Source organism: Mustela lutreola, chromosome 4, assembly GCF_030435805.1.
Source record: "Mustela lutreola isolate mMusLut2 chromosome 4, mMusLut2.pri, whole genome shotgun sequence".
NCBI classification, from domain to species: Eukaryota; Metazoa; Chordata; class Mammalia; order Carnivora; family Mustelidae; genus Mustela; species Mustela lutreola.
This window is the reverse complement of record NC_081293.1, coordinates 150,418,387-150,446,172: the sequence shown is the minus strand read 5'-3', so window position 1 is coordinate 150,446,172 and position 27,786 is coordinate 150,418,387. Positions and strand designations below refer to the sequence as shown.

Here is a 27,786-nt window from a genome sequence, read left to right as displayed (position 1 = left end):
CCCCGAAACCCACTCTAATTGAGGCGCTGGGATTCCTCACGTGAGACGTTGATTTGTAGTTTGAACACGTGGCTCATTCAAAAAGCCGGACACTCGGAGCGGATTTTTTCCGCCTCCTGCGCCTTCCTCCCTCCACCCCTTCCCCCCTCCCTCCTGCCAGTCACCCTTCTGGGTTTTTTTTATGGGGAGGCGGCGCCTGTCTTCACGTAGTGTGATATTTTCACAGTCCGCTGGCCGATGCCAAAGGGGTTGGGGAGGAAGAGACAAAAAGTAGTTCTTCCCCCCTCCTCCTCCTCTCCTTTTTCTCGCTAATCCCGCCTCCTCCTCAGAGTTAGGAAGACTCGTTGATACGTTTGGGTTGCTGCAAGGCTTTTCTTTTCTTTCTTTCTTTTTTTTAATACCCAGAAAAGGAAAAACAAGAACCTTCGGATTTGATTTTTCGCTCCTCGTTCTTGTCCTTGGTTCTGACTGTGTTTGTGTGTTTTCACGGCGAGAAGACGAGGGGAACAAAACCCGCCGAAGCCCTCCATCACTGTGGGTGGTTTTAATTTTTCGTTTTTCTCCGAATTTTTAAAAAACAACCACTCTTCACAATGAACAAACTGTATATCGGAAACCTAAGCGAGAATGCCGTCCCTACGGACCTGGAAAGTATCTTCAAGGACGCCAAGATCCCAGTGTCGGGACCCTTCCTAGTGAAGACGGGCTACGCGTTCGTGGACTGTCCGGACGAGAGCTGGGCCCTCAAGGCCATCGAGGCGCTTTCAGGTGGGCCCGCCCCAGCCCCGCCGGCGCGCCTGCCCCAGCCCTGCGCCGCCGGCCCGGGCCTGCCGGGGTTGGGGACCCGGAGCCAGGCCCGCGGCTGCCGCCGGGGGCGTCCACGCAGGGCCCCAGGCCCGGGGGAGGGCGGCGGGGAGGTGGGGCGAGGCCCGGGCGCCCACACCCGTGAGGTCTGGGGTGCTCTCTTCAGCTTGGGCTCCAACCCGGCCCCCCGCGGCTCCCCTCCTCCCGCCGGAGCTTTGCAGGCGGACGGCGGACGCGCTGTCAGAAAGCCGCCGCCGCGCGGGCTCCGAGGGGAGCGGGGCAGGGGGAGGCGCGACCGCGAGCGCCGGACCTTCCCCGCTCGCCCCGCCCGGGCCGGGCCCAGGCGCGGGCTCCAGTCCCTGGCACGCCGGGCCTTGGGGGCCGAGCGGGTTCTCCCGCTTCTCTCCCCGCCTCCTTTCTCTTTCTGCACATTATTATTTATAGTGTTGGTTTCTCAGTCTCCCCCGGTTCGCTTTAGACCCCAGGCGTGGGAGAATGCAAAGTGGCCTCGACCCTGCTGCGGAGTGAGGACGCGGGCTGGTTGGTGCCTAGCACCGGCGGCCCGGCGCTTCCTCTGGATCCTGAGGGACGCAGGCCAGTGCGACCCGGGTTCCACGCTCACCGTCCCCGCGTCCTACAAGCCAGGGGGCAGGTGGGCGAGAGCGGCCAGTGGTCGCCGGCAAGGGAGCCCCAGCCGCCGCGCCCGGTCCCCCGTTGCTCTCTTCGTCCTGGCCGTGGCTCCGAGGTTGGCGGGGCAAGCTCGGCGCGGCGGGGAACCGTGAGTGGCGAGGCATGCTCGAGTCCCCCTAACCCCCCGCACCCCCGGCAGCCCGTGTGGCAGGCGTCGCGCACTCCTTCGCGCCTTGTTCGTTCTGTGCTGAGATGCGTCTGGCCGTGCACTCTTGTCTGCGCCAACCCTGCGGTCCTCCAGCCTCTCCACCCTGTTCCTGGAGGGCCTGGGCTAGAAGCCGGGAGAAGGGTTCGGGGTCCCCTCCCGAAAAAAAAGCCAGTGTAGCCCCCTCCCCAGAGTTTGTCTTACGGGAGTGCGGGGGGGAGGTGGGCGGAAGGGCCGCGTCAGTCCTGCGGCTGTCGTAGAGTTGGGTGAACCCTGAGCTGGGCCTGGGGCTAGAATGTTACCCAAGTGGTAGGCCAGCCAATGGACCCTACTCCTCACCCACCTGTAAGCTATACACAGCTCTGAGGGGTCAGCTTCCCTCCCGCGCGTGGCCGGGCTGCCCTCCCTGCCTGAGACGCGGGCGGGGGCGGGGGGCGGTATCAGGAAATCACTTGGGTCCTTCGGGAAGAGCCGCTACACCCGGCCAACTGTCTTGCACCTCTTGTGTATCTGCAGGTAAAGTGGAACTGCACGGGAAATTAATGGAAGTTGAGCACTCTGTCCCAAAAAGACAAAGGTGAGCTTATTTATCGCATTTTCATTAATTCTGTTCTCCCTTATTGGGAAGAGAGATTTCAACACAGCTGAAAACAACTTCTTTTCCTCTGACGCTTTTTGGATTACTGTATGTTGAACGGCTTGGCTTTTCTGTCGTTTATTCCTTGCATTGAAGTTTATGGCAGGTGTGTGTGCGTGCGCTGGTAGGGAATAAAGGTCTCATCCGTGGCTCCTGCCACCGGGTTATTGGTATAGAAGCTCTCACATCTATACGTTCTCTAAGTGGCTACAATAGGAAATCAAAGTCTTGAAGAGCAGTTTTGGGAATCTGTAGGAATTAGGAAGTAGTGGGTGACCCTAGCCCACTCCCCACCTGTAAGTTCATGGTAGAGGAAAGCAGCTGCAGACACGCGTGGGTGTGGAGTGTCTTTTCTTCGCTGTCCTGAGTTGGCGGCGATGAGTCTGAGAAGCCTGGGAGGCCGTCTGTATATCTGAGAAGAGGAATTTGCTGATTGGAACACGTGAGTAAACGACTGGGCTTCTCCTGCCCAGAAGCGCCTTTCAGTCACTCCAGAGTTACACAGGTTGCTGCAAACCAGCCTTTGTCTTACATCCCCTTCAGCTTCTGCTTCCAGCCCCCCATATACTTGCTTACAAATAACCACCAAGATATCGTCAGGACTAAAGACTTGTACTACTTAAGCAAGGGAATTGCACTTTTTGGAGTGCAAGTGTAGTGTGTCACTTTACAGAATGTTTGCAGACTGTTTTAACCGCTGGTGTATTTTGAAGAAATGGCTCCTCTTCTCTTCAAGAGCAGGCCGGATCCCTTCTCTGTAACTAACTGGAGAGGCACGGTTTCCTTACAGTTGGGCTGGGTTTAGTTTGTGCTTTTCTGAGTTGTGCAAGGTGGGGTTAGGGTTTCTGCCTTTCTCTCCCTTCTCCCTCCTCCTAACTCGGGCTAAGTAGTAAGCTGAAAGTTAATCTTAAGTAGGGCTGCCTGTGTCTGTATCTGGTTAGGTGTTTGGTGAGTGGTGTGCTAGAGGGCGGGAGAGGTGTGCTGTGCATTTCCCTGGTGCTCTGCAGAGAGGTGGCTACACAAAATGTCATCCTGGGCCTATTTCTATATTGAGCTCTGTTTCAGGTAAAGCGTTTTCACAAACCTTGTTTTTGTGAAGAGAGATGGATTTTTGAGGATTTCTCTTGTTCATGTGCTTAGTTTTTATTAGGATAGTTGAGAAAGGATTTGTGTGATGAGACAGATTTAGTTCTAGTTGGGAATTTTGGTAGGTCAAGTTATTTCACATAGTAGAAGGGAATTATTTTTTAAGAGCTTTTAAAATAATAGAACATGTCCTAAAAAGTATCTAAACTGGTCTCCATTTAATAGGAAGTGGAAGATTGAGGAAAAAGGCACATCTCCTTAAAAATTTAAAGGCATAGTCTGAGTTGTATATCTAGGGTGGGAAAAATGTAGGTACATTCTGCAAATTCTAATTGGTTTCATGTTTAGCCCCTGTGTCCTAATTTTCTTCAAATGTTGAATAAAAAAGAGGCACATGGTTGCGTCGAAGGACTGGCATTTTAACATTTGAGAGTTTCTTCTAAATTTAAACATTTTTTTTTTTTTTTTAAGATTTTATTTATTTATTTGACAGAGAGAGATTACAAGCAGGCAGAGAGGAAGGTAGAGAGAGAGAGAGGAGGAAGCAGGCTCCCCGCTGAGAAGAGAGCCCGATGCGGGACTCGATCCCAGGACCCTGAGATCATGACCTGAGCCGAAGGCAGCGGCTTAACCCACTGAGCCACCCAGGCGCCCTAAATTTAAACATTTAATGTCTGGCATTTTTCAAATACAGTTTATGGACCTGCATGAAAATGTAGATTGCTTTGCTTTGCTCTCCTGATTTTCTTTTCCAGCCTGGTGTGAATTTCCCCCCACCTGGAGGGAATGAAATTAAAAACATCTGGTAACCTCTTGTTTTACTCTTAATGTCTTTTGCCCAACCTAAAAACATACTTACTTGTTACTTTATAATGAATAGGAGTTTGTTTTAGGAAAGCATATAAGGTACCATGCCACCAGGGGCAGCAAGTATTTATCAATGGGAGTTTTTTTGTTTTAACAATGTAAATTAAAATTTCAGGCTGATTTTGCTTACATTGAAACACTTAGGATTTTAAATGAGATGTTACTAACAAATAGAAATGAGGACATAGGAGACAACTTTCTACTGATAGGGAGAACAAGTAAGTCCTTTTCTAGGATTGAATTGGCAAAAAAGGAAAGTAGAGGTTTCTTTTCCCTGCCCAGGGAAATCTAATTATATTACAACTTTGTTTTAACTGAAACTTGAAACTGGGATGCAGTTCCCTTATCTGGACTGTTGAACTGTGTGAATAGGCTTTGGGAGCGGGCTGAGAAGATCACTTTGGTGAGCCATGCCTAGCTCCTATAGAAAGGTCAAGAAGTGATATATTGGTGACAGTGAAGCTGAATGCTGTAGACCAATCTTTGCCAAGTGAGCCTGCTGGACTTCTGGGTGGAGTTCTTTTGTGCTTAACAGTCACTGCATTCCATCCCATCATCATATGGGCATCTGAGACAGTCACACCCACATGTGCAGCAGTGACCTTTATACCTGCTGTGCAAGGCATGTTGGGAGCCTGGTGCTGAAGAATGCTTATGGCAGCACTCTGAGATGGATGAATGGGCTTGCAGCAACTAAATAGGGGAGCAGGCCCACGAGGCGATTTGATGCTTGGTATGCTGGCCCAACTGTGACTGGGAGCTGAGCTGGGCTCAGAACCTTTCAGGAAGGGGCACTGTGGAGCTTGGTTCTGACCAAGCTTAGCTCCTGAATACTGAAGTCTCACGGGAATGTGGAAGGAATGTTGCTTTTCTGCATTCAGATACCCCTCAGTTGGGGGAAGATTATAGCATTATTTTACCCAGCTTGAGATCCCCTGTGTCCAGAATGAAGAGAAGATTGAGGTGAATATCTGTGATAGTCTTGCACTCTGTTGCTAAGGTAAAGAATACAGCACATGAGTACTTGGCGTCACTCTGAAGTATAACTTTTTTTTTTTTTTTTTTTTTCCGAAGGCAGACATTTAATGACCGAGCCATCCAGGCACCCCATGAAGTATAATCTTAAATACTCACCCCACTCCCCACCCTGCCTTGGGGGCAAGGGTGACTGTGAAAATTGTGATTTTTGAAGAATACAGCGCAGTTTGGTTGGAAGAGCCACTGGTATCTTGTGGGACTGCATATGTGCCCCTATGCGATTATGTAAATAGCACCGATTTCCTTTTTTGTTATGTTGTGGGCTGTTGGGCATGGGAGAGAGAATGGGAAAGTCGCTGACACTGGGGAACTGACAGGATGGTGGTTTTAGTTTGTTTTCCATTACTTTTTTAAGTTATGAAAAATTTTCACATTTTTTGTTTTTTATGGTTTAAACTTGCTCATGATTTAGCTTTCAGCATTGAGTAAGATTATATGAATCCAAAACATATTTCAATGAAGGATAAACAAAAAGGTAGGATATCGTTGTTAATATTTTTCCAAGAAGGCTCCATTAAAAACAGACTGGTTTCTAAGCTCACATGATTTTGTTCTTTGTTTCCTCAAAAAAGAAAATAAAGCCAACAACTTATTTCAGTATTAGAATAATGTTGTGTTTTTTTTTTTTTTTTTTAAAAGATTCTATTTATTTATTTGACAGAGATCACAAGTAGGCAGAGAGGCAGGCAGAGAGAGAGAGAGAGAGGAGGAAGCAGGCTCCCTGCTGAGCAGAGAGCCCGACGCGGGGCTCGATCCCAGGACCCTGGGATCATGACCTGAGCTGAAGGCAGAGGCTTTAACCCACTGAGCCACCCAGGCGCCCCAGTATTAGAATAATGTTTTAACAGTTAAATTAGATAGACATAGCATGTATAAAAGTTACTAGGATTTTAAATGTATCTTAATTTAAATGTCTATTTAAAAGTGCTGCCCTTTTTTTTTTTTTTTAATTTATTTATTTGACAGAGCGAGAGAGGGAACACAAGCAGGGGGAGTGGGAGAGGGAGAACAGGCTTCCCACGGAGCAGGGAGACAGGATCATGAGCTGAGCAGAGGGCAGATGCCTAACTACCAGGCGCCCTAAAAGGGCTACATTTTAACAGCTGCTGTATATGGAGTAGGAAGATGGTGCCACAATCAGCAATGTGTCCATTAGCCAGGCACATGATCCTGTTGGCTCAGTCCAATAAAAGCTGTTTTTTGTTTTGTTTTGTTTTTTAAGATTTTATTTATTTATTTGACAGAGATCACAAGTAGGCAGAGAGAGAGGAGGAAGCAGGCTCCCTGCTGAGCAGAGAGCCCGATGCTGGACTCCATCCCAGGACCCTGAGATCATGACCCGAGCCAAAGGCAGCGGCTTAACCCACTGAGCCTCCCAGTCGCCCATAAAAGCTGTTTTTAATGCTGAACATTTAAACATAGGCACGAATAGCTGTGCTGCTTCTTGCTTATCAGTTTGGGACTGGTGAATCTTGTGAATTAGAGCAGTTTCTCACACATACAGAGAATTGAGGTTCTGACTGTTAGGATTCTTTACCAGCCATGAAAGTTTCCTAAGCAGTGTCGTTGGAACGCTCAGTTTAAGGTCAGTAATGCATGACTGCTTAAGTAATAGTAGCCAACAAGATTTTTCTTGATTTCATGTTCTTTTAGTACAGCTTGAGAGAGAGTAGATTTCTTAACTTTGGCATTATTTGAATTAAGAAAATATATATGTATAAATGAATGTTGATAAGTCGCTTCTGTGGGACTGTCCACAGTAACAAGGAAGACATTATGGAAACATGACATGTGCCTGGAGCCAGTGGGAATTGAGAATCTTGGCTTCTGTTTCTGGCTTCTCTTGATTTGTGTGATCACTTGCATTCTCTGTTCATGCCAAATGCCACTATAATAAACTAACAGGGGGCATATTTTGTTCTGAGTTTTGCCATTCTGCTTGAAATGAGTTACCAGCTGGGGCTTAAAAATACCTTTTGGAATTAGAGAGATGTGGGGTCTTCCCTGTATGGAACTTGTATTTTCTGTAGCATGGCAGTTCAGTTGCTTGTGCACATGTACTTCTTTCTGGCAGTCAACAAGAGCGAAATGATCTTTGTCATACTTTGAAATCCTTTAATGAGCCATACCATTGCAGTTAATGTATTGTTATATAGGTCTTGGATTTTCTATTAAAGTGAAGCTGTTGAGCTTCCTGGATATTTATTTAAATAAACAGTTCTATTGTAATTGTCTTTAGCAGTCACTTTCCCTAGAAATAACTAATTTTTGAATTGTATGATTTATCCATTTATTATGGTATGATTTATTTATCCACCAGCTTTGGTGGTGGGTTTGTTCTGGGAGGATGGAGAACGGCTGTGCTATTCTTAGCCAAGTTTCCTTTATTGACTCTTTCCTCTGATTCAAGCTTCTAGAGTCACAAGACAGGAGGTGGCAGTGTGGTAGCGGTGACCAAGGGATGGGATTGGCGTTTTTAGTTAGGAACTCTGCCCCATAAATCTGATGTTTTAAAAACTGGCTTGGTCTTGCAGGGTTTTGCTTGAAAGCTGGTGGCAAATATAGTTTCCAGTGCTCCATTAAAACTGAGGGTGTAATTTATCATGGTCTGAAATTGCTGTTTGGCAAGTATTGGTAAATAAACAGTTATAAATATTAATATAGTATGTGGACTTTGTTGCCCTGAAAGGGAATACATAGTACATAAATTATGCATTTTAGAGAATTATCATGAGACCATTTAACCTGACTAGGAAGTAGTTTGATATTATTATAGATGTATTCTTTGAGGAATCTAATGAAACAATGGTTTGTTTTGTGTTGTTTTTATTTTTAAGTGACCTCAGGGCAGGGCTCAAACTCACAACCTTGAGATCGGTAGTTTCATGCTCCACTAGCTGAGCTTACCAGGCACTCCAAGTGGAGCTATAAATTGAGAGTGGTCTTAAGTCTTTAGCTGGCATTATCAGTTAGTTGTTTAGAAGTTGAGTCCATTGCTATCATGGTGTTTCAGTAATTTCTTGCTTCATAGTAAACTACCCCAAAACCTAGTGACTCAAAACAACTTATTCTTCCTCATGATTCTGTGGGTCTGCTTGGTGGTTCTGTTCTACATGGTGTCATGTTCGGTCCTTGGCAGAGCTGGTCTAAAAGGTCCAAGAAGGCTTCATTCACATGGCTGGCCTCTTCGTGCTGATGCACATGACTTCTCCCACATGGTATCTCAGTGCTCTGTAGTAGCCCTTGGCTACCAAGTGAGAGTAGGTAGAAGCTGTTAGACTTCTTAAAGGCTAGGCCCAGAATTGGCACATTATCCTATCCATTTTGTCAATCAGGGCAAGTCACAAGGCCAGCATGGATTCAAGGAAGTATGGAGATAGTCTCCATCTCTTGATGGTAGAGTGGCATGAATGTACGGAGAGGAAGGAATTGATGGTGACCATCTTTGTAAATTCTCTTACATAAATGGAAGGAGAGCAGGACTAGTTTCCTCAAAGTGATTGGAACCTAAAATATCTGCAAAATACATTTAGCACTAGAAATGGGGAGGCAGTTCTCATTGTAATATCCTGGCAGGAGATCATATTAATTAGCTTTGGAGGTGATGAATAGTGGTCAGTGTCTGTATATTTCTAAGAAAGAACTAAGAGGATTTGCTGATGGATTAGATGAGAATTAGGAGAAGAGTAAAGCAGGACAAGAAGATTTTTTTTGGTGAGAAAAACTAGATGGAATGGAAGGTGGTGCCATTTACCAGAATGGAGAGTATTGGGGAAGAAACAAATTCTTGGGTAGAAATCAGGAGCTTCACTTTTGGCATATTATGTCTCTAATTCTTGTTGGGTTTTTTTCTTTTTGTTTTTCTGTTTAAGATTTTACTTATTTTACAGAGAGAGAGAGGGAACACAAGCAGGGGGAGTGGGAAAGGGAGAAGCAGGCTTCCCACTGAGCAGATAGCCTGATGTGGGGCTCGATCCCAGAACCCTGGGATCATGACCTGAGCCAAAGGCAGATGCTTAACCGACTGAACCACCTAGGCACCCCCACTTGTTAGAAAGTTGAGTGAAGAAATCAATAGGTAGTTGGAAATACCAATTTGGAGGGTAGGAATTGGAGGTGAAAATTGGAGATGTCACTAGTTTGTGATGTTTAAAATCATGGGATCAGACAAGATTACAAAGGGACTGAGTATGGGGCTTTAGGAGGAAGGAAAGGCCAGCAAAAGAGAGTGAGAGAGGCCATTAAGGTAAAGGAAAGCAAGCAGAGTGAACGGTTTCTGGGAGATTCGTGGGAAAAAAAAAGAAAGAAAAAGCCTGTGGATAAGGAAGGTGTCATCAGCTATATAGAATACCACTGAAAGTGTGTGATTTAGATGGGTTCATGTGAATGGGGTTGGTAAGTTGCAGCCTTCGGGTTTGGCATTAGATAGATGGAGAGTGATTTATGAATTTTGGAGCAACCTGGAATATAGCCTTTCTTTCAGGATTCATTTATTAGTATCTCATTTTTTTTTTTTTTAACTTTCTAGAAATATCTGTGAGCATGTTCTATTTATAACCTGCTAGAGATGGAAGAGTCCTAAGTTTAGTAGATCCTCTTGCCAGTGGACAAGACTTGTTTCAGTTGACCTGCTTTCTGGCATCTGTTTCAACATTTCTGGTGACTGAGCTTACTTTCTAGGTTACCTATTCTACTTTTTATTAAATATACATTTGGAAACTCTTTTGAGGCTGTCTTAGGTTTCAAGGCAGTGTAGATCAGGTGCAGTGCTTTTCTGTGGTTATCTAAAGACTTGTTTTTAGGGGTGCCTGGTTGGCTCAGTTGGTTAAACGTCTGCCTTTGGCTCTGGTCATGATCCAGGGTCCTGGGATCCAGTCCTGAGTCAGGCTTTCTGCTCAGTGGAGAACATGCTTCTCCCTCTTTCTCTGCTGCTTCCTCTACTTGAGCACACTCTCTCTCTCTGTCAGAAAAAAAAAAAAAAAGGTGGGGGGTGCCTGGGTGGCTCAGTGGGTTGAGTCTCTGCCTTTGGCTCGGGTCATGATGCCAGGGTCCTGGGATTGAGCCCCATTGGGCTCTCTGCTCAGTGGGGAACCTGCTTCCCCCTCTCTGCCTGCCTCTCTGCCTACTTGTGATCACTCTCTCTGTCAGATAAATAAATAAAATCTTAAAAAAAAAAAAAAGACCTGATTTGAGTATTTTAACTAACTGAAATTAAAAAGTTAAAGACTTGATTTGACAAACAAGGTTGAATCTATTGGCCAGTACATTTATGGATATCCTGGGCTAAGTTTAAAATACTTCAATCACTTTGTTATTTTAGGATGCTGGAATAAGTAAAGCATTCCTTCCATTTTATTCATAAAAATTTAGCTATAAGAAATGCAAGAAACCTTTTGTAAGTACCCTAAATTCCCTCATTTTTGCATATTGAAAAACCTGGTCTTTGGTAAAGCAGCTTTCTCCTCAAATTATGAATCCTGGTTTTGGCCTCAGTGGTCACCAAAACTAGGTGATCTGTTATAATCAGTTGATTTGAAACCAGTGACTGGATCTCAGTAACTCTTTTTAGGATTTGGTTTATGCAAGTCCTTTGATTAGTCAAATACTACTTTCAAAATGTGTTAAATATTTGCTATTTTAAGAAAGGAATACCAATAAAAATGAGACACTGTAACATTTTTTTAGTGCTGTTAGTTCTACCAAAGGATTCTCCATAAAGGCCTGAGAGAAGTGACTTGCCCAGGGCACTGCAGGTAATTAGTGGAACCCATTTTCCCCTTCCTTTGACTCTGCCCTGCCTTCATTCCTCTCATTTAAGTTGTCAAATCCTGAAAGTAGCTTACACAGCAGCCTGATCATGTTTGCAGTGTGGCAAGTTGGAGCAGAGATGTCCTGTTTCTTGCTTTCTCTGAAGAAAAAAAGAAGTCTTGTTTGACTTCTTTGAAGGTTGATTTATTGTCTTCCTGTAGGAAAGAGACAAGTTCAGGTAGTCTGGAATCTGGGGCTTACTATAGAACAAAAGTATCTGGACATCCTATCGTAAGATGGAAAGGCAAACCACTTCTTCCTTGAAGGTATATATATATTTAGCAGCATAATCTTAATACAAATGAATTGCAGAGAAGCTGGAGGGGGCCTTAAGGAGGTATGAGAGTAGAACAGAGGGCACGAGGAAGTAGATGCCAGGGCTTTATCTCAGGCATGTGATTGTGACTCACGGGGTATGTTTAAGATTGCAAAAGAGGTGGAAGTGTCTGGAGTGGAGTCCACTGTGCCTGGTTGTCCCCACCTCCTTAACAATTTTAGTAAGATCCTGGCTTGCAGAAGTCTTTTAAATTTGGAATATTGTTAAGGATTGAGAGAGAAGAAGAGGGAGAAATTGGTGCTGGAACTTTTTGATGAGGAGCTCTGGTGCTTGTGCCATGGGCCTTTGTTGAACTGAAAGGTATTGCCAGAGAATGTGGGATGTGAGGTCTGAGATCTGGGTTGAATCCCAACTCCATTTTCTAAATACATGATGTTGATTAATGCTGAGGAAATTGAGGTCTGGGGAGGTTTGAATGGTGAATACTGCCTGATAGCATCCTGGGGACAACGTGTATAAAGCATCAATGCGGTATTATTCCATAGTAACTTCAGTGACAGCTGTTGTATTTTTGCCCTTGGGATTTAAGTATGAAGGCTGGATGTAGATGATATTTGGTGATAACAGAAATACAGAAAACTTTTGTTCTGGTTTTGGTTATGGACTCATGTAAGTAGAAATCTGTGGTGGTGTGTTTGTTTTTATTTCACTGGGTGTGTAATACCTTTTTTTTTTTTTTTTTTAATTTATTTGACAGAGATCACAAGTAGGCAGAGAGAGAGAGGAGGATCAGGCTCCCCGCTGAGGAGAGATCCCTATGTGGGGCTCTATCCCGGAAGCCTGGATCGTGACCTGAGCTGAAGGCAGAGGCTTTAACCCACTGAGCCACCCAGGTGCCCCTGTAATACCTTTTTTGAAATTACTGTATAACCTAGCTACAGTAATATATATCTTAAGTAAACAACTTGAATTTTTATATATATATTCCATTCAAATGAATTCAAAACACAAGAAAATCATCTCCATGTATTTCCTTGGTCTTAGAGCTGGTAGTTTCATATATTCCAGAAATTCTTTTATGCATGTATCAACAAACTTTTTTTTTTTTTTTAAGATTTTATTCATTTGACAGCACAGGCAGGGGGAGCGGCAGACAGAGGTGAGGGAGAAGCAGGCTCCGTACTGAGCAGGGAGCCCGATGTGGGGCCTGTATCCCAGGACCCTGAGATTGTGACCTGAGCTGAAGGCAGAGGCTTTAACCCATTGAGCCACCCAGGCGCCCCGGTATGCAACAGTTTAACTGTTCTTTTCATAGTAGTCTCAGTTGAGTGTTTTTATGTCATAGGACTCTTGGTTAGATATATATTTTTTTAATTTTTTAAAAATTTGACAGACAGAGATCACAAGTAGGCAGATAGGCAGGCAGAGAGAGAGGAGGAAGCAGGCTCCCCGCTGAGCAGAGAGCCCGATGCGGGGTTACATCCCAGGACTCTGGGATCATGCTGCATCGGGCTCTCTGCTCGGCAGGGAGCCTGCTTCCTCCTCTCTCTCTGCCTGTCTCTCTGCCTACTTGTGATTTCTGTCAAATAAATGAATAAAATCTTTAAAAAAAAAAAAAAAAAAAAAAGAACCTGTGTGGCGTCCAGTTAGGGAATAAGTCATGGGGATGCAAGGAGGCCATAGGGAATGTAGTCCATGGTACTATAGTAGCCTTGTGTGGTGGGAGATGATGGCTAGACTTGTGGTGAGCAGAGCACAGCCTACAGACTAGTTGAATTACGGGAAGCTAATGTAACGTTGCACATCAACGTTTAAAACATCGTTTAAAACAAAAGGAATCTATGATGGTAAAGCTGTTTGAAAAGTGATTGTGTTCTCCCCCGTGACTCCCAAATGTCTGTTTTAAGGGCACCTGGATGGCTCAGTCAGTTAAACATCGGGCTCTTCATTTCAGCTCCAGTCTGGATCTCAGGGTGGCGAGTTCAAGCGCAGCATTGGGTTCCATGCTGGATGTGGAGCCTGCTTTAAAAAAAAAAAAGTGATTACCAAATGTTTGTTTTAAAAGTTAGCTGCTCTTGGAAGAATGTTGAAGCTCTTGTATTTTGTTTTTTGAGAGAGAAAAGTGTGGTTGAAATTTTTAATTTAATTTTTTATAGATTTTATTTATTTATTTGGCAGAGAGAGGTCACAAGTTGGCAGAGAGGCAGGCAGAGAGAGGGGGGGAAGCAGGCTCCCCCCTGAGCAAAGAGCAGATGTGGGGCTTGATCCCAGGACCCCGAGATCATGACCTGAGCTGAAGGCAGAGGGTAACATACTGAGCCACCCAGGTGCCCTGAAAATTTTAATTTTAAAATAATCTTAGAATTTTGGGGGTGCTAATTTACCAACTTCTGCATTTTTGGGTTTCAGAAATGAATTTATTTCCCATGGCAGATGTAAATTTTTAGTTTAACAAGCATAATTTGAGCACTTATACTCTAGGTCAGTTGAATGCTAGATTTCAGAAGCTAGAAAGAAGAACAAGATACTTGTTCTGAAAAAAAGTACATGGAGTATAGTGGCTCTCACTTTGTTCTCCTTCAATGCCTGGGTGATATTTTTATCTTGAACACCAGCAGTGGCTCACTGTGGCATTGATCTAGATGGTGGATGAATATCTCTGCAGGGAAAGAGAAGGTGTAAATATGTCATGAGTATGTATGGTATGCCCCAGAAACACAGGTTGGGGGGCACTAGGCTTAGGTGGGTATTGGTACAGTCAGCCATGCATAGGTTCAGAAGAGGGATGTGAAGGTAGATGGAGGCTCTGTGCAGTGGGAATGGAAAAGGCAGGAGGGACAGCAGGAGCCAAGGCTTGTGAGTGTGAAATATCCTGGTGTGTGCGGGGGAACTACAAGCTGTTTGGGATTAGAGACACTCAATGGTGAGGCTAGATAGTGGTTGAGGCTGAGCCTAGAAGGGGGGTGAGAACAGCCTGGGTGCTTGAGGAGTGACTATTACTTTAATTCTTGATGTGTTTAACTTTCAGAGGTCAGTCAGTTTAGTTAATGCCATTTAGCAGATGGTTATTTGGGATCATCATGCAAGACTTGATACCTACATTACTTTGGGGTTCTGCTCCCCAGAGATCATCTTGAAATGTTTTTACCTTTGAAGTACTCCATGAGAATTACTGTGCCCCAATAAACTGTGGGATTTAAGGCTGTTCTTAGGACACCCTCTGACAGGGTAATTAACGGTAAATCGTGATATAAGGAACCCTGTAGTAAGACTGACTGAGCCTTTGTTATATTACCTTTTTTAGGTTGTGTATGACAAGACAGTCATCAGTAGTGATGATTAAAACACCTGGCATTCTGATATTTATTTGTTAAGGCATTTCAAATGATAGAATGAACCGTTGGAGAAAAATGAGACACTTCTGTGTGCACACACGATTAACTGAGCAAAATTAGGGGCCGCAGGAAAGCACAGCAGGAGGGAGGGCCAGTGACATTTTGCTTCGAATTACCTAGACCTCAGTTAGAATCCTTGTTCAGCTCTGTGATCCTGGGCACACGGATTAAACTTGCCACACCTCTCAGTTTATCTAGAAATGGGGGCAATAAAACTTAATACACAAGGTTGCCAGGAATTAAATTATGTTTGTAAAGGATTCCTTGGAGTATCTGACACCTAAGTGGTATTGTCTCCTATTAATAAGCTTGTGTATTTACATGTGGCAATTGAAAATAAAATATAATTATACCGGCGTTGCTGGGTGGCTCAGTCAGTTAAGTGGCTGCCTTTGGCTCAGGTCATGATCTCAGGGTCCGGGGATTGAGCTCTGCATCGGGCTCCTTGCTCAGCTGGGAGCCTACTTCTCCCTCTGCTGCTCCCCCTGCTTGTGCATGTTCTCTCTCTCTCTCTCTGTCAAATAAATAAATCTTTTTTTTTTTTTTTTTTTTTTTTTTTAATTTATCAGAGAGAGAGAGGGGGAGAGAGTGAGCACAGGCAGACAGAATGGCAGGCAGAGGCAGAGGGAGAAGCAGGCTCCCTGCTGAACAAGGAGCCCGATGTGGGACTCGATCCCAGGACGCTGGGATCATGACCTGAGCCGAAGGCAGCTGCTTAACCAACTGAGCTACCCAGGCGTCCCTAAATAAATCTTTTTTAAAAAGGTAATTATTCCTGCATAAACCTGTGGTTTGTGTCTCATATGCACATAAAAAGTTTCACATTTCTTCTTAGAATATGAGTGTGTTGTGAATACTTTGTATTTTGGGTCTAGATAGGTAGCTTTTAGGATCCCTAAAATCTATCTAGTTGTGAAATTGACTTGGGCTTCTGTTTTTAAAAAAAATAGATTAGGGAGGGCCACCTGGGTCAGTCAGTTAAGCATCTGCCTTCAGCTCAGGTCATGATCCCAGGGTCCTGGGATCAAGCTCCGCATCACATGGTGCTCCCTACTGTGGGGAGCCTGCTTCTCCCTCTGACCGCCCCTCCCACCTCATGTGCGTATGCGCTCCCACTCACAAAAATAAGTAAAATCTTAAGAAAAATAGGAGATAAATAACTATTAATTTCAAAGAGGGAGAAAACACAATACAAAAAGGTACAGAAAATAAATGTAAAATATTCAAAAAAAGTGGGAGTTCAGAAGGAAATATCTGAAAGGCCAATGTACTTAGGAAAAGATGCTTAGTTTTATTAGTTAATAGATAAATGACAATTGTAATGGCAGTTTTTGCCAATTATGTTGGGAAAAATGAGTAAGATTGATAATATCTGGCGTTGGCAAGAGTGTGAAGGAATGGGCACTCATAAGCTAGAGAGTAAATTGGCAGACTTCTGACCTTGGTAGGTCAGTATCTGGTAGAACTTAACATGTAACTGACTACCACTCAAACAAGTGTATGAAGTGTAAAGAAAATCCAGCCTCCCACAGATGTATAGATGGAAAAGGAAAGGGATATTTTAAACATCTTTTTAGATAATTGTGGGTATTCTTTGCTCCCACATCAAGACTCAACAAGTGGTAGTTTTTTAAAGGCTAGTTGAAATGTGGGATATGGTATCAGTGTGAAATCCTATCAGTGAATTCTATACTAATAGGTTAGAGTCCACTCTACTCTCTTGCACTCTGTATGGCTCCTTTATCCTTAAATATTGGGAAACTGTCAAAGCTTACAGTTGGCCAAAATTTTGATTTTTTTACTTAAAATCCCCATCTTAGTCACTGGCAACAAATACTGTCAGTTTTTCTTGAAGTGACTGTTTGACCTTACTCTCTTTTGAGAAAAGGTCCGCCGGATATGCAAGCTTAAATAAACATAGTTTGTCTGTAGCTCTTTCAAGCAAAAATGGTGCTCCATGAAGAAAAGAGGCCAATTCAGTCTTGCATCTCAAACCACACTGCAAGGTGCTTTTTCTCCAGGAAACGCTGTGAGAGATAGCAGGAGCACTTTATGCATACTGTCCTTTTCTTCACATAGTTGTTGACAAGATGTGTACCTAAGGGTTACTGAAGAAAATCAATAGTTTTTACTGCTTCATCAAGGACATTTAAAAATGAAACTTGGATGGTATTTTACTGTGAATGCTTGTGAAGAATGTAATGATGACTACAGCTGAGTGCCGCTGCCTTGATTCTTGCCAAGCCGCCAGCAGTTTACCAACCGTTGTTTTTGCCCCGTTTGCTTCAGTGCAAATGTCAACAGTGAAAAGGGCAAATAACATCTTAGTGTTATAAAAATAGTTTTGACGGGATGCCTGGGTGGCTCAGTCAGTTAAGCATCTGCCTTCAGCTCAGGTCATGGTCCCAGGGTCCTGGGATGGAGCCCTGCATCTGGCTTCTTGCTCAGAGGGGCGTCTACTTCTTCCTCTGCCTGCTGCCCCCACTGCTTGTGCTCTCTCTCTCTCTCTCTGACAAATAAAATCTTGGAAAAAAAAATGCTTTTGATTCCTTCCCTCTTGACAGTCTCAGGGGCCCCCAGGAGTCCACATAATATATAATGAGAATTGCTGCTCTACACTAATGTGATATTTGAAATTATTTGGATTAGGTTCTCCTGTGGATATGTATTTACATCATCACACAACAGATGGCAAGAACAAGTGAGGATTTTCTGCAATTCCATGGCATATTAGTCTCCATAGGGAGTTTTATACAAGTCGGTTTGTGAAAAACAGGTGGGGGGAGAGAAAACAAAACAAAAAAAAAGAAAATAAGCACAAAGGAAAAATCTAGGTGTTTGTAGGATAAAATAATTAGAATAAATAGTTGGGGAGTACTTAAAACAAATGCACATGAGTGAAATGAAATGAGTTTGGAGATTTAGGGACCCACAGTCATGCTTGAAGTTGCTTAAACCAAAGCGAACCTCACATGCTGTTGGCTACATGTCTTGCCTCAGGAAATGAAAAGTCTTCAGTACCTTTGTTATTCATAGGACTTTGAAATCTAATCAGAATCCCCATGCATCATCAGTTTCTTTTGACAGTTGAGGTGTTTTGAGGCTGGTAGTTGGTGACTCACTGTGTTTATAATGATGACCAAGTGAAGAGTCCTACCTCTGACCTATGTCAGCCAGCCTTCCTTGCCCTAAGTAACTGTTGGTTAAATATAGAAAATAACTGGGGCTCCTGGGTGGTTCAGTGGGTTAAGCCTCTGCCTTCGGCTGAGGTCATGATCCCAGGGTCCTGAGATTGAGTCCCGCATCGGGCTCTCTGCTCAGCAGGGAGCCTGCTCCCTCGCCCCCCAGCCTCTGCCTGTCTCTCTGCCTGCTTGTGATCTCTCTGTCAAATAAATAAATAAAATCTTAAAAAAAGAAAAAAGAAAAGAAAAGAACTACCTTTGTTCATATCACAGGAGGGATACTTTTCTTGTCTTAGATAATTTTTTTTCTTTAAGGATTATAATACAATGAATGACCTTTCATGTTATTTCACCAAGTCTTTTCCGTTCTGTATATTTTTCTGGTTTGAGAAAGCTTGGTAACTTGCCATTATGTTATCTTTTTTGCAAATGGTTCTGTTTTGCTGATCTTAGATCTTAGCAGTTTTTATTTTTTATTTTTTTAAGATTTATTTTGAGAGAGAGCCTAGCCTGTGTGTGTGTGTTTGAGTGTGCCTGACTTAGGGGAAGGGCAGAAGGAGAGATTCTCAAGCAGACTCCCTGCTGAGTGTGGGCCTGTGGTGAGCCTCCATCTCACAACTAGATCATGACTTGAACCAAAAATCAGGAGCTGAACACTTAATCAAATGGGCCACCAGCTACCCCTGATCTTGGCAGTTTTTAAATGACTGATTTAACAGATTTTTAAATGTTTACTACTAAGGAGTGCTTTAGGTTCTTAGAGAATTAAATGGAAGGTAGGAACTTAGTCCTGAAGCATAGGCTGTAGAGTGACACTGCCCATTAGAGCAGCCACTGTCCACAAAGTGCCTCTCTGAGCAATTGAAATGTGGCTAGTCCAAGGTCAGTTGTTGGGTATGTATAAAATATACACTGGATCTTGAAGACTCTTGAAAAAGAATATAAAATAGCTCATGGATAATTTTTATGTTGATTTCACCTATTTCTTTTTACTTTAAGTTGCTACAGGAAAATATTATATATGTAGCTTGTATTTGTATCTTGTGTTATTTCTGTTGGACAACACAGATACAGAGAGGAGATATGGACAATTGAGGCATATTGAAGACTACGGAGAAAGATAGGGTGAGGAAGAATGAGACAACTGGCAGAGGGTTGGTTTTGATTTTTTTCACATTGGATGATTGGGAAAGTCCTCACTTATATGGTGCTGCATGAGCAGAGGCTTACAGGAGGTAAGGGAATGAGATGACCAGGCAAGTAGGTGCCAAGTGGGGATGAGTGACCCAAGCAGAGGGGGACAGCCAAAGTCCATGCATGCTCACTGCCTTTCTAGTCAATAGGGAGGCCATCATGGCTGGAATAGAGCAGGAGGAGAGCCACAAAAGTTGTAGGTTGGAACAGAATGAGAGAAAGCCATGGATAGTTTTTTTTGTTTTGTTTTGTTTTTTAAGATTTTATTTTATTTATTTGACAGATCACAAGCAGGCAGAGAGGGGGGGGGGAACCCAGGCTCCCCGCTGAGCAGATCGGGACCTGAGCCAAGGCAGAGGCTTTAAATCACTGAGCCACCCAGGCACCCCCACGGATAGGCTTTTCTTTCCTTCTTCCTTTCTTTCTTTCTTCCTTCCTTAAAGATTTTACTTACTTATTTGGGAGCGAGCACGTACACACGCAGTAGCCAGGGAGGAGCAGAAGGAGAGGGACAACCAGACTCTGCTGAGAGCAGAGAACCATGCAGAGCTCATACTCATGACCCTGAGATCATGACCTAAGCTGTAATCAAGAGTTGGACCCTCAACCAACTGATCCACCCAGGTCTCCTGGAAGGGTTTTTAGAAGGGACAGTTGTGATGAGATTTATCTTTGAAAGGGAAATCTCTCAGATTAGACCATGGTGAGCTGGTGAGATGGGATCAGGGAGACTAGTTAGGAGAAGATTATAACTGTAGGTAGAGATGGCAATAGGGGACCAGAGCTATTGTGGTGTTTGTGGTAGTGGTGATGAATGGTTAGAATCTATTTCTTTTTCTTTCTTTTCTTTTCTTTTTTTTTTTTTTTAAAGATTTACTTATTTATTAATCTGAGAGAGGGGCAGCGATAGCATGAGTGGGGAGGAGCAGAGGGAGAGAATCTTTCAAGCAGACTTCACGTTGAATGTGGAGCCCAGTATGGGGCCAGAGCCCAGTGTGGGGCTCGATCCCATGACCCATGAAATCGTGATCTGAACTGAAACCAAGAGTCAGAGGGTTAACTGAACCACCCAGCCAGCCCTAGACTCTTCTATTTTGAGCAAAGATGGAAGAACTGGGTGTAGGAAGTGATGAAGGAACCAAGGATACCTTCACAGTTTATACATCTGTAGCAACTGGAAAAATGAAGTTTCCACTGATTGTGATGAACAAGATTATGGAGTGCTATGACGAGGGATAGGGGAGACCATGAGTTCAGTTTGGCCAGGTTAAGTTTGAGATCCCTATTAGACGTGTAGAGATAGTGGACAGTGAATGGATAGTAAATGGAGGAGGGGGAACCAGTGATGGATGGAGCCCAAGGACAGGTCCAAGAGGTAGGAGGAGAATCTTGAAAAAGTACCTGGAGGTCAGATACTTGTTGACTATGTTTAGTAGAAAGAGTCATCAGCTGTGACAATTAATGTAGAATAGGGTGAGAATGGAGTTGGCAACATTATCTTATTGGTGTTTTGATAGGTGAGCAGTAGGACTGAAACCCTGAATTGTGTGGGTTGGTGAGCAGACAGAAGGAGAAGAGGTAGAGACTGTGAGCCTGGATAGGCTTTCAAGTAGATTGCTGTAAAGACATGAGAGAAATGGGATGGTAGTTGGAGGGGTTGTGGTCTAAAGGGAGAGCTTTAAAAGCTTTTTACTTTAATGTATAGTACAGTTGTAAATACAGTACAGATGATCCATACTCCCTCTATCTACCTGTCCCACCTTAGTTTGGGCTACTGGGTTTTTTCTGGAAATTTTGAGGGTGAGTTGCAGAACTGCCATTCACCTCTAAATACTTCAATACGTTTCCTAAAAACAAGAACATTCTATTACATGACTATAGTAAAATTACCAAAACTAAAAGGTTAACACTGATAGGATAGATTTTAATCTACAGATGTTTAGATTTTGCCTATTGTCCCACTGTCTTTTTTTTTTTTTTAATCCAAGATTATATATTGCATTTAGTTGTGATGTTTCTTTGGTTTTATTTATTTGACAGAGAGTAAGAGGGAACACAAGCAAGGAGGAGTAGGAAAGGGAGAAGCAGGGTTCTGGCTGAGCAGGGAGCCCGATGCAGAGTTTGATCCCAAGACCCTATAGTCATGACTTGACCGTTAACTGACTGAGCCACCCAGACACACCTCAAATAAAATCTTATATTAAAAAAAAAAAGTGTCTTGGACGTTGGGAGGGAGGAAATTGTGGTAATATAGTATGTTCAATATTATTAAGAATAGTGGAGTCTTTCTTTTTTTTTGTAAGTAAACTGTGTCCAGTGTGGGGCTTGAACTGATAACCCGGGATCCAAGAGTCACATGATTCAAGGACTGAGCCCCCAGGTGCCTCCAAAATAGTGAAGTCTTGATTGAGGAGTAAAGTATGTTTTCCCATATCTGGGCTGATAATACATTAAAACTTGTTTATTTTAAATTTTAATTAATGTATTTATTATTATTATTTTTTAAAGATTTATTTGAGCAAGAATGTACATGGCAGACGGCATGAGCAGAGGACGGGCAAAGGGAGAGGGAGAAGCAGGCTCCCTGGTGAGCAGGGAGCCTGACCCTGGGGTTTGATCTCAGGACCCCAGGATCACAAATGTCTTTGTTATTAATAAGATATTAACACTGTTTCATTTCCTTATTAGTGCTTGTTACAGATTAACATAATTTTCTGCAAATTCCAGCATGTGCTTTATTCCCATCATTAATTATGGGAACAAGAAATGTGTTGTGCAGTATTGACCCAAAATAAAAAAACTAAACCCCCAAACCTGGGGTGCCTGGGTTGCTCAGTTGGCTAAGCATCTATCTTTGTCTCTAGTCATGATCCCAGGGTCCTGGGATTGAGCCCTGCTCAATGGTGCTCCTGGCTCGGCAGGGAGCCTGCTTCTCCCTCTTCCTTTCCCCCTGCTCATGGCGTCCCTCTCTTTCTCAAATAAATCTTAAAAAAAAAACAAAAAAACAAAAAAACAACCCAATCCTATGAAAATTTTAGATCAATCCATTTAAAGGGCATGCACATAATTACATTAACTGGAATTAGTTCAGTGCTCTAAATTTAATTCTTAGTGTTCTTTTTCCCCCAGCTTCTTTGTTTTTAAGATACTACTTTTTTTTTTTTTTTAAGATTTTTTTTTTTTTTTAATTTATTAATTTGACAGAGAGAAATCACAAGTAGACGGAGAGGCAGCCAGAGAGAGAGAGGGAAGCAGGCTCTCTGCTGAGCAGAGAGCCCGATGCGGGACTCGATCCCAGAACTCTGAGATCATGACCTGAGCCGAAGGCAGCGGCTTAACCCACTGAGCCACCCAGGCGCCCAAGATACTACTTTTTAAAAAAAATAATTTATTTATTTGACAGACAGAGACCACAAGCAGGCAGAGAGGCAGGCAGAGAGAGAGAGGGAAGCAGGCTCCTTGTTGAGCAGAGAGCCCAATGTGGAACTTGATCCCAGGACCCTGAGATCATGACCTGAGCCGAAGGCAGTGGTTTAACCCACTGAGCCCCCCAGGTGCCCCTAAGATATTACTTTTAAGCAAATCTGTACACCCAATTTGGGACTTGAACTCAGAACCCCAAGATCAAGAGATGCATGCTGTAATGACTGAGCCAGCTGGGTGCCCCTCAACTTTTTTTTTTTAAGATTTATTTTTTTATTTATTTGAGAGAGAGAGAGAGACCCCAAGTAGGCAGAGAGGCAGGCAGAGAGAGAGAGGTGGGAAGCAGGCTCCCCGCTGAGCAGAGAACCCGATGTGGGGCTCCATCCCAGGACCCTGAGTGAGATCATGACCTGAGCTGAAGGCAGAGGCTTACCCAACTGAGCCACCCAGGCGCCCCTCAATTTGTTTAAAAAAAAAAAAAAATTAAGTTAAGTACACTCTATACCCAACATGCAGCCCAACACAGGGATTGAATTCATGATCCTGAGATTAAGACTTCAGCTCAGATTATGATCTGGGTGCCCAACTGACTGAGCCATCCAGACACCCCTTTAAAAAAAATTTCTTTGAAAATGGGGTGCCTGGGTGGCTCAGTCAGTTAAGCAGCTGCCATTAGCTCACATTCCTGGGATTGAGCCCCGTGTGGAGCTCCCTCCCTGCTCAGCAGAGAGCCTGCTTCTCTCTCTCTCATGCCTGCGCCCTCTTTCTCTTTTTCTGTCAAATAAAGAAATAAAATATTAAAAAAAATAGGGACACCAGGATGGCTTAGCGGTTGAGCGTCAGCCTGCAGCTCAGGTCATGATCTCAGGGCCCTAGGATGGAGCCCCACATCTGCCTCCCTGCTCAACAGGGAGCCTGCTTCTCCCTTCCCTTCCCCAGCCTTGAGCTCCCATGCATGCTCTCTCAAATGAATAGATAAAAATCTTAAAAAATAATAATAAAAATTTCTTTAAAAATATATATACTTTTGGGGCACCTGGGTGGCACAGTGGGTTAAGCCTCTGCCTTCAGCTTGGGTCATGATCTCAGGGTCCTGGGATCGAGCCCCGCATGGGGCTCTCTGCTCAGCAGGGAGCCTGCTTCCCCCCTCTTTCTGCCTGCCTCTCTGCTACTTGTGATCTCTCTCTCTCTCTGTCTGTCAAATGAATAAATAAAATATTAATACACACACACACACACACATACACACACACACTTTTCTTGGGTACCTGGGTGACTTGGTTGAGCTCTGCCTTCAGCTCAGGTCATGATTCCAGGATCCTGGGCTTGAGCCCTGGTCGTGTTCCCTGCTCAGAAACTGCTGCTTCCAATCCCACTCCCCCTGCTTGTGTTCCCTCTCTTCCTGTCTCTCTGTCAAATAAATAAATAAAATTAATATTTTAGAAAATTTTAAAAAGAGTTGTTTTAGAAAATTTTAGAAAGAGTTGGAGGCTTAGCCAGCTAAGCCATGCAGATACCCCTAACAGTATTTAAAATATCTTATTTTAATGTTTATTTTTCTAATGGTGTTCTTAAAATTGCTTTTTTGGGTTCCCAACCTGCTGTTCTGTTTTTAAAATTAGAATTTTTGTTGAAAAATCTTTCTAAAATAGTCGAGAAAAGACTGAAATTTGATTTGTAAACTTTAAAGAAATAGTTCAGGATTTTAAAGAAAAAAATTTTTTTAAAGGTTTTATTTATTTATTTGACAGACAGAGATCATAAGTAGGCAGAGAAGCAGGCAGAGAGAAGGAAGCAGACTCCCCGCTGAGCAGAGAACCCTACACGGGGCTCGATCCCAGGACCCTGAGATCATAACCTGAGCTGAAGGCAGAGGCTTTAACCCACCGAGCCACCAAGTCACCCTAGAAATTTTTTTTAATAGATTTTATTTAATTGAGAGTGCTTGAGCATGAGCGGGGTAGAGGGGAAGAGGGAGAAGCAGACTTCCCACTGAGCAGGGAGCCTAAGGTGGGGATCATCCCAGAACCTGGAGATCATGACCCAAGCCAAAGGCAGATGCTTAACCAACTGAGCCACCCAGGTGCCACTTTTTTCTTTCTTTCTTTCTTTTTTTTTTTTTTTAAAGATTTTAAGTGATCTCTACACTTAACATGGAACTTGAACTCAGCCCCGAGAGATCAAGGGTCAACGCTGAGCCAGCTAGGCACCTCTATTTTTAGCTTTTAAGCTGTTAACAGAAATGATATAAAGTGAAATTTACATTAATTAATTTTTAAGAAATGAAATCTAGTGTGTTTTCGTTCCAGGTGGAAATTTAAAACATTTAGTTTACATCGGTCTGGCTGATTCTGAATTTATAGACTTGTTTCAAGTGGTAACTTTTATATAAACTACATAATTAAATGTTATTAAATGTAATGAAATTACAGCTAGTAATTTGATGCTGTGTAATATATCTGATTAGTTATGTGTCTTCAACTTAAACAAGTTTATTTTATTTATTTATTATTTTTTAAAGATTTTATTTATTTATTTGTCAGAGAGACAGCGAGCGAGAGCAAGCACAGGCAGACAGGGAGGCAGGCAGAGTCAGAGGGAGAAGCAGGCTCCCTGCGGAGCAAGGAGCCCCATGTGGGACTCCATCCCAGGACGCTGGGATCATGACCTGAGCCGAAGGCAGCCGCTTAACCAACTGAGCCACCCAGGCGTCCCAAACAAGTTTATTTTAAAAATAACACTGTTTATACTGTTAAAATACATAGATCTGACATTTGAGGTTCGGTTGTGTTTGATTTATTTGTGTGAATGTTTAACTTTTTCAGAGTAAGTTCTAAATTTTATAATAGTGCAGGGCTCCTGGCTGGGTCATTGAGTAGAGTGTGCAACTCTTGATCCTCAGGGTCATGAGTTGGAGCCCCACAGGGGTAGAGATTATATTTAAAAAAATTTTTTTGGTGGCTCAGACCTCTGGCTCCTTATTGCCTCTCATGATCTCAGAGTTGAGGAATCCAGCCCTGCACTGGCCTTGGACTCAATGGGGAGTCTACTTTGGGATTCTTTCTCTTCCACTCCCTCTACTGCCCCTCAATAATAAATTAATCTTAAAAAAATTTTTTTATAACAGTGCAATCTTAAAAATGTTAAATTTTACTAAAATGTTAAAATTTTACTAAAATGCTTTCTAATGGCTTGGTTCATCATAAAATTTTGGTAACTAGTTTTAATTTGATTTAAATAGTGCTATCCTTCATCTAAATTTCTCAGTAGGCTAAGGTGGATGTTTTTATAAAATAACCTCAAAATACCTAAAACCTAAAATAGATACTTAAATTTTTAAAGAAGATTTTGTTCTTTTATAGTAATCTCTATACCAAACATGGAGCTCAAACTTAGAATCCCAAGATTGAGAGTCCCATGCTCTTCTGACTGAACCAGCCAGATACTGCAGGACTGAAACTTTTTTTTTTTTTAAAGATTTTATTTATTTATTTGACAGAGAGAGAGATCACAAGTCGGCGGAAAGTCAGGCAGAGAGAGAGAGAGAGAAGCAGGCTCCTGCTGAGCAAAGAGCCCCATGCGGGGCTCGATCCCAGGACACTGAGATCATGACCTGAGCCGAAGGCAGCGGCTTAATCCACTGAGCCACCCAGGCACCCCAGGACTGAAACTTTTGATTGACTTTGAAACCTTATATAACTTCTTGAAATCTGGGGTTGGTCTCAGCAAAGTTTGAGTATATATTAATTTTTGTTACTCCAGTAATGAAGCAAACACAAAAATGGCGAATTAATAATTTCAAAAATAATAGTTCTTCATTATTAGAACAAAACTTTAAAATTCCCAAGATGCCATGAATCTATAGCCAACTGATAATAAATCTGTTTCAAGAGACTGTTTTAAAGCTATTGGTATTTGCAGTTTGACCTCTTGGCTTATTTGCAGTTCGATTTTTCTTTCATCTTAACTATTGAGCCAGTGATAACCCATATGCCCAGGTGGTAGGAAGACAGAAAAGCATTATTTTCTCTTTTGAAGGACAAAGACTAACATTTTATGGTAATTTTATTCAGTTAAAACAGATTTATACAAAACGTGCATTAGCTTCTTTTTAGCGGTTGTCTTAATTGGTAGTAACTTTAAATGCAGTGCTGCACTTAATCTTTCAGACTGATCATTTACAGTTTCTGGAGGAGGTGGGAGCTGTTAAGATTCTGTAGTCTTTTCTGTCCGTAGAATTTTAAAATGCCTGTGTGTTATAAGTAAATTAGATTTGGTTGTTTGGTTGTTTTGATCCTATTTGTTTGGTCTCCTAACTGCCAAGACTCTGAATTTACAGGCTTTTAAAGAGATAAACCAAATTACAAGATAGCATTTTTTTCTGTTGCTTTCTCTTCTTGTATCAAAGTGAAAATAGAATTGTGATAGTTTCTAGTTTCCCACTTTCTATATTTAAAGCCTTCCCAGGTCCTGAAATACTTAAGTTCTAAACATAGGAGTAAATAAATACTTAAAGGCTGTCCCAACAGATAAATCTGTATGGAAAGGAATCTGAGTCCTATATATTTATAAATGACATCGTAGTCTCAAATTTAAGATGAGTTCTGGTTTTAATCATTAATATAGTATGCTAAATGTAAGTGTATGTAAGACCTCTTTGAAACTCTTTTTAACTCCGAAAAAAAAGTTAAAACTTTGACTTAGGTCCTTTCCCAGCCCTTCAGAAGCCTGGGTGAGAATTAAAATGACCTGGTAAAGTAGACAAATGGTGATTAAGGGTGTGTTTGTGTGCTGCCCCCTGGTGGACGGCCTGTTCTGATTTACATTTTGCATTTGTCTCTACCAGTCTGTCTTAAGGCAATTAATTAAAGTGCTTTACCACTTAACACGTTCTTAAGTGTTTTGAAAATGCATAAGCTTTTTTTCCCCCCTAAGATTTTATTCATTTATTTGACAGAGACCGAGAGAGAGGGAACACAAGCAGGGGGAGTGGGAGAGGGAGAAGCAGGCTTCCTGCTGAGCAGGGAGCCCGATACCCAGCTTAGGGCTCCATCCCAGGACCCTGGGATCATGACCTGACCCAAAGGCAGACGCTTGATTACTGAACCACCCAGGTGCCCCGAAAATGTATAAGCTTTTATTCCAACATCTTTATAAGGTGTTAAAGTTTAAAGCCCAGCCCACTAAAATTTTAATGCCCTGTACAGATTGTTAATGACAGATTTAGTTTGTGATAGTTT

General features: G+C 42.9%; 1 protein-coding gene across 2 annotated transcripts in view; it reads left to right on the top strand.

Annotated features, from left to right (window-relative positions):
- Nucleotides 1-260: 260 nt before the first annotated feature.
- The window catches only part of IGF2BP3 (insulin like growth factor 2 mRNA binding protein 3), a 147,265-nt gene continuing 119,739 nt past the window's right edge, over nt 261-27,786 (top strand). Inside the window, exons 1-2 of one of the 2 annotated variants that reach the window (XM_059171355.1) lie at nt 261-768; nt 2,156-2,216. In XM_059171355.1, the coding sequence (XP_059027338.1) occupies nt 594-768; nt 2,156-2,216 (236 nt within the window). In that variant the 5' untranslated portion in view covers nt 261-593. The remainder of the gene's footprint in view (nt 769-2,155; nt 2,217-27,786) is intronic. The other variant, XM_059171356.1, reaches the window with a different exon arrangement.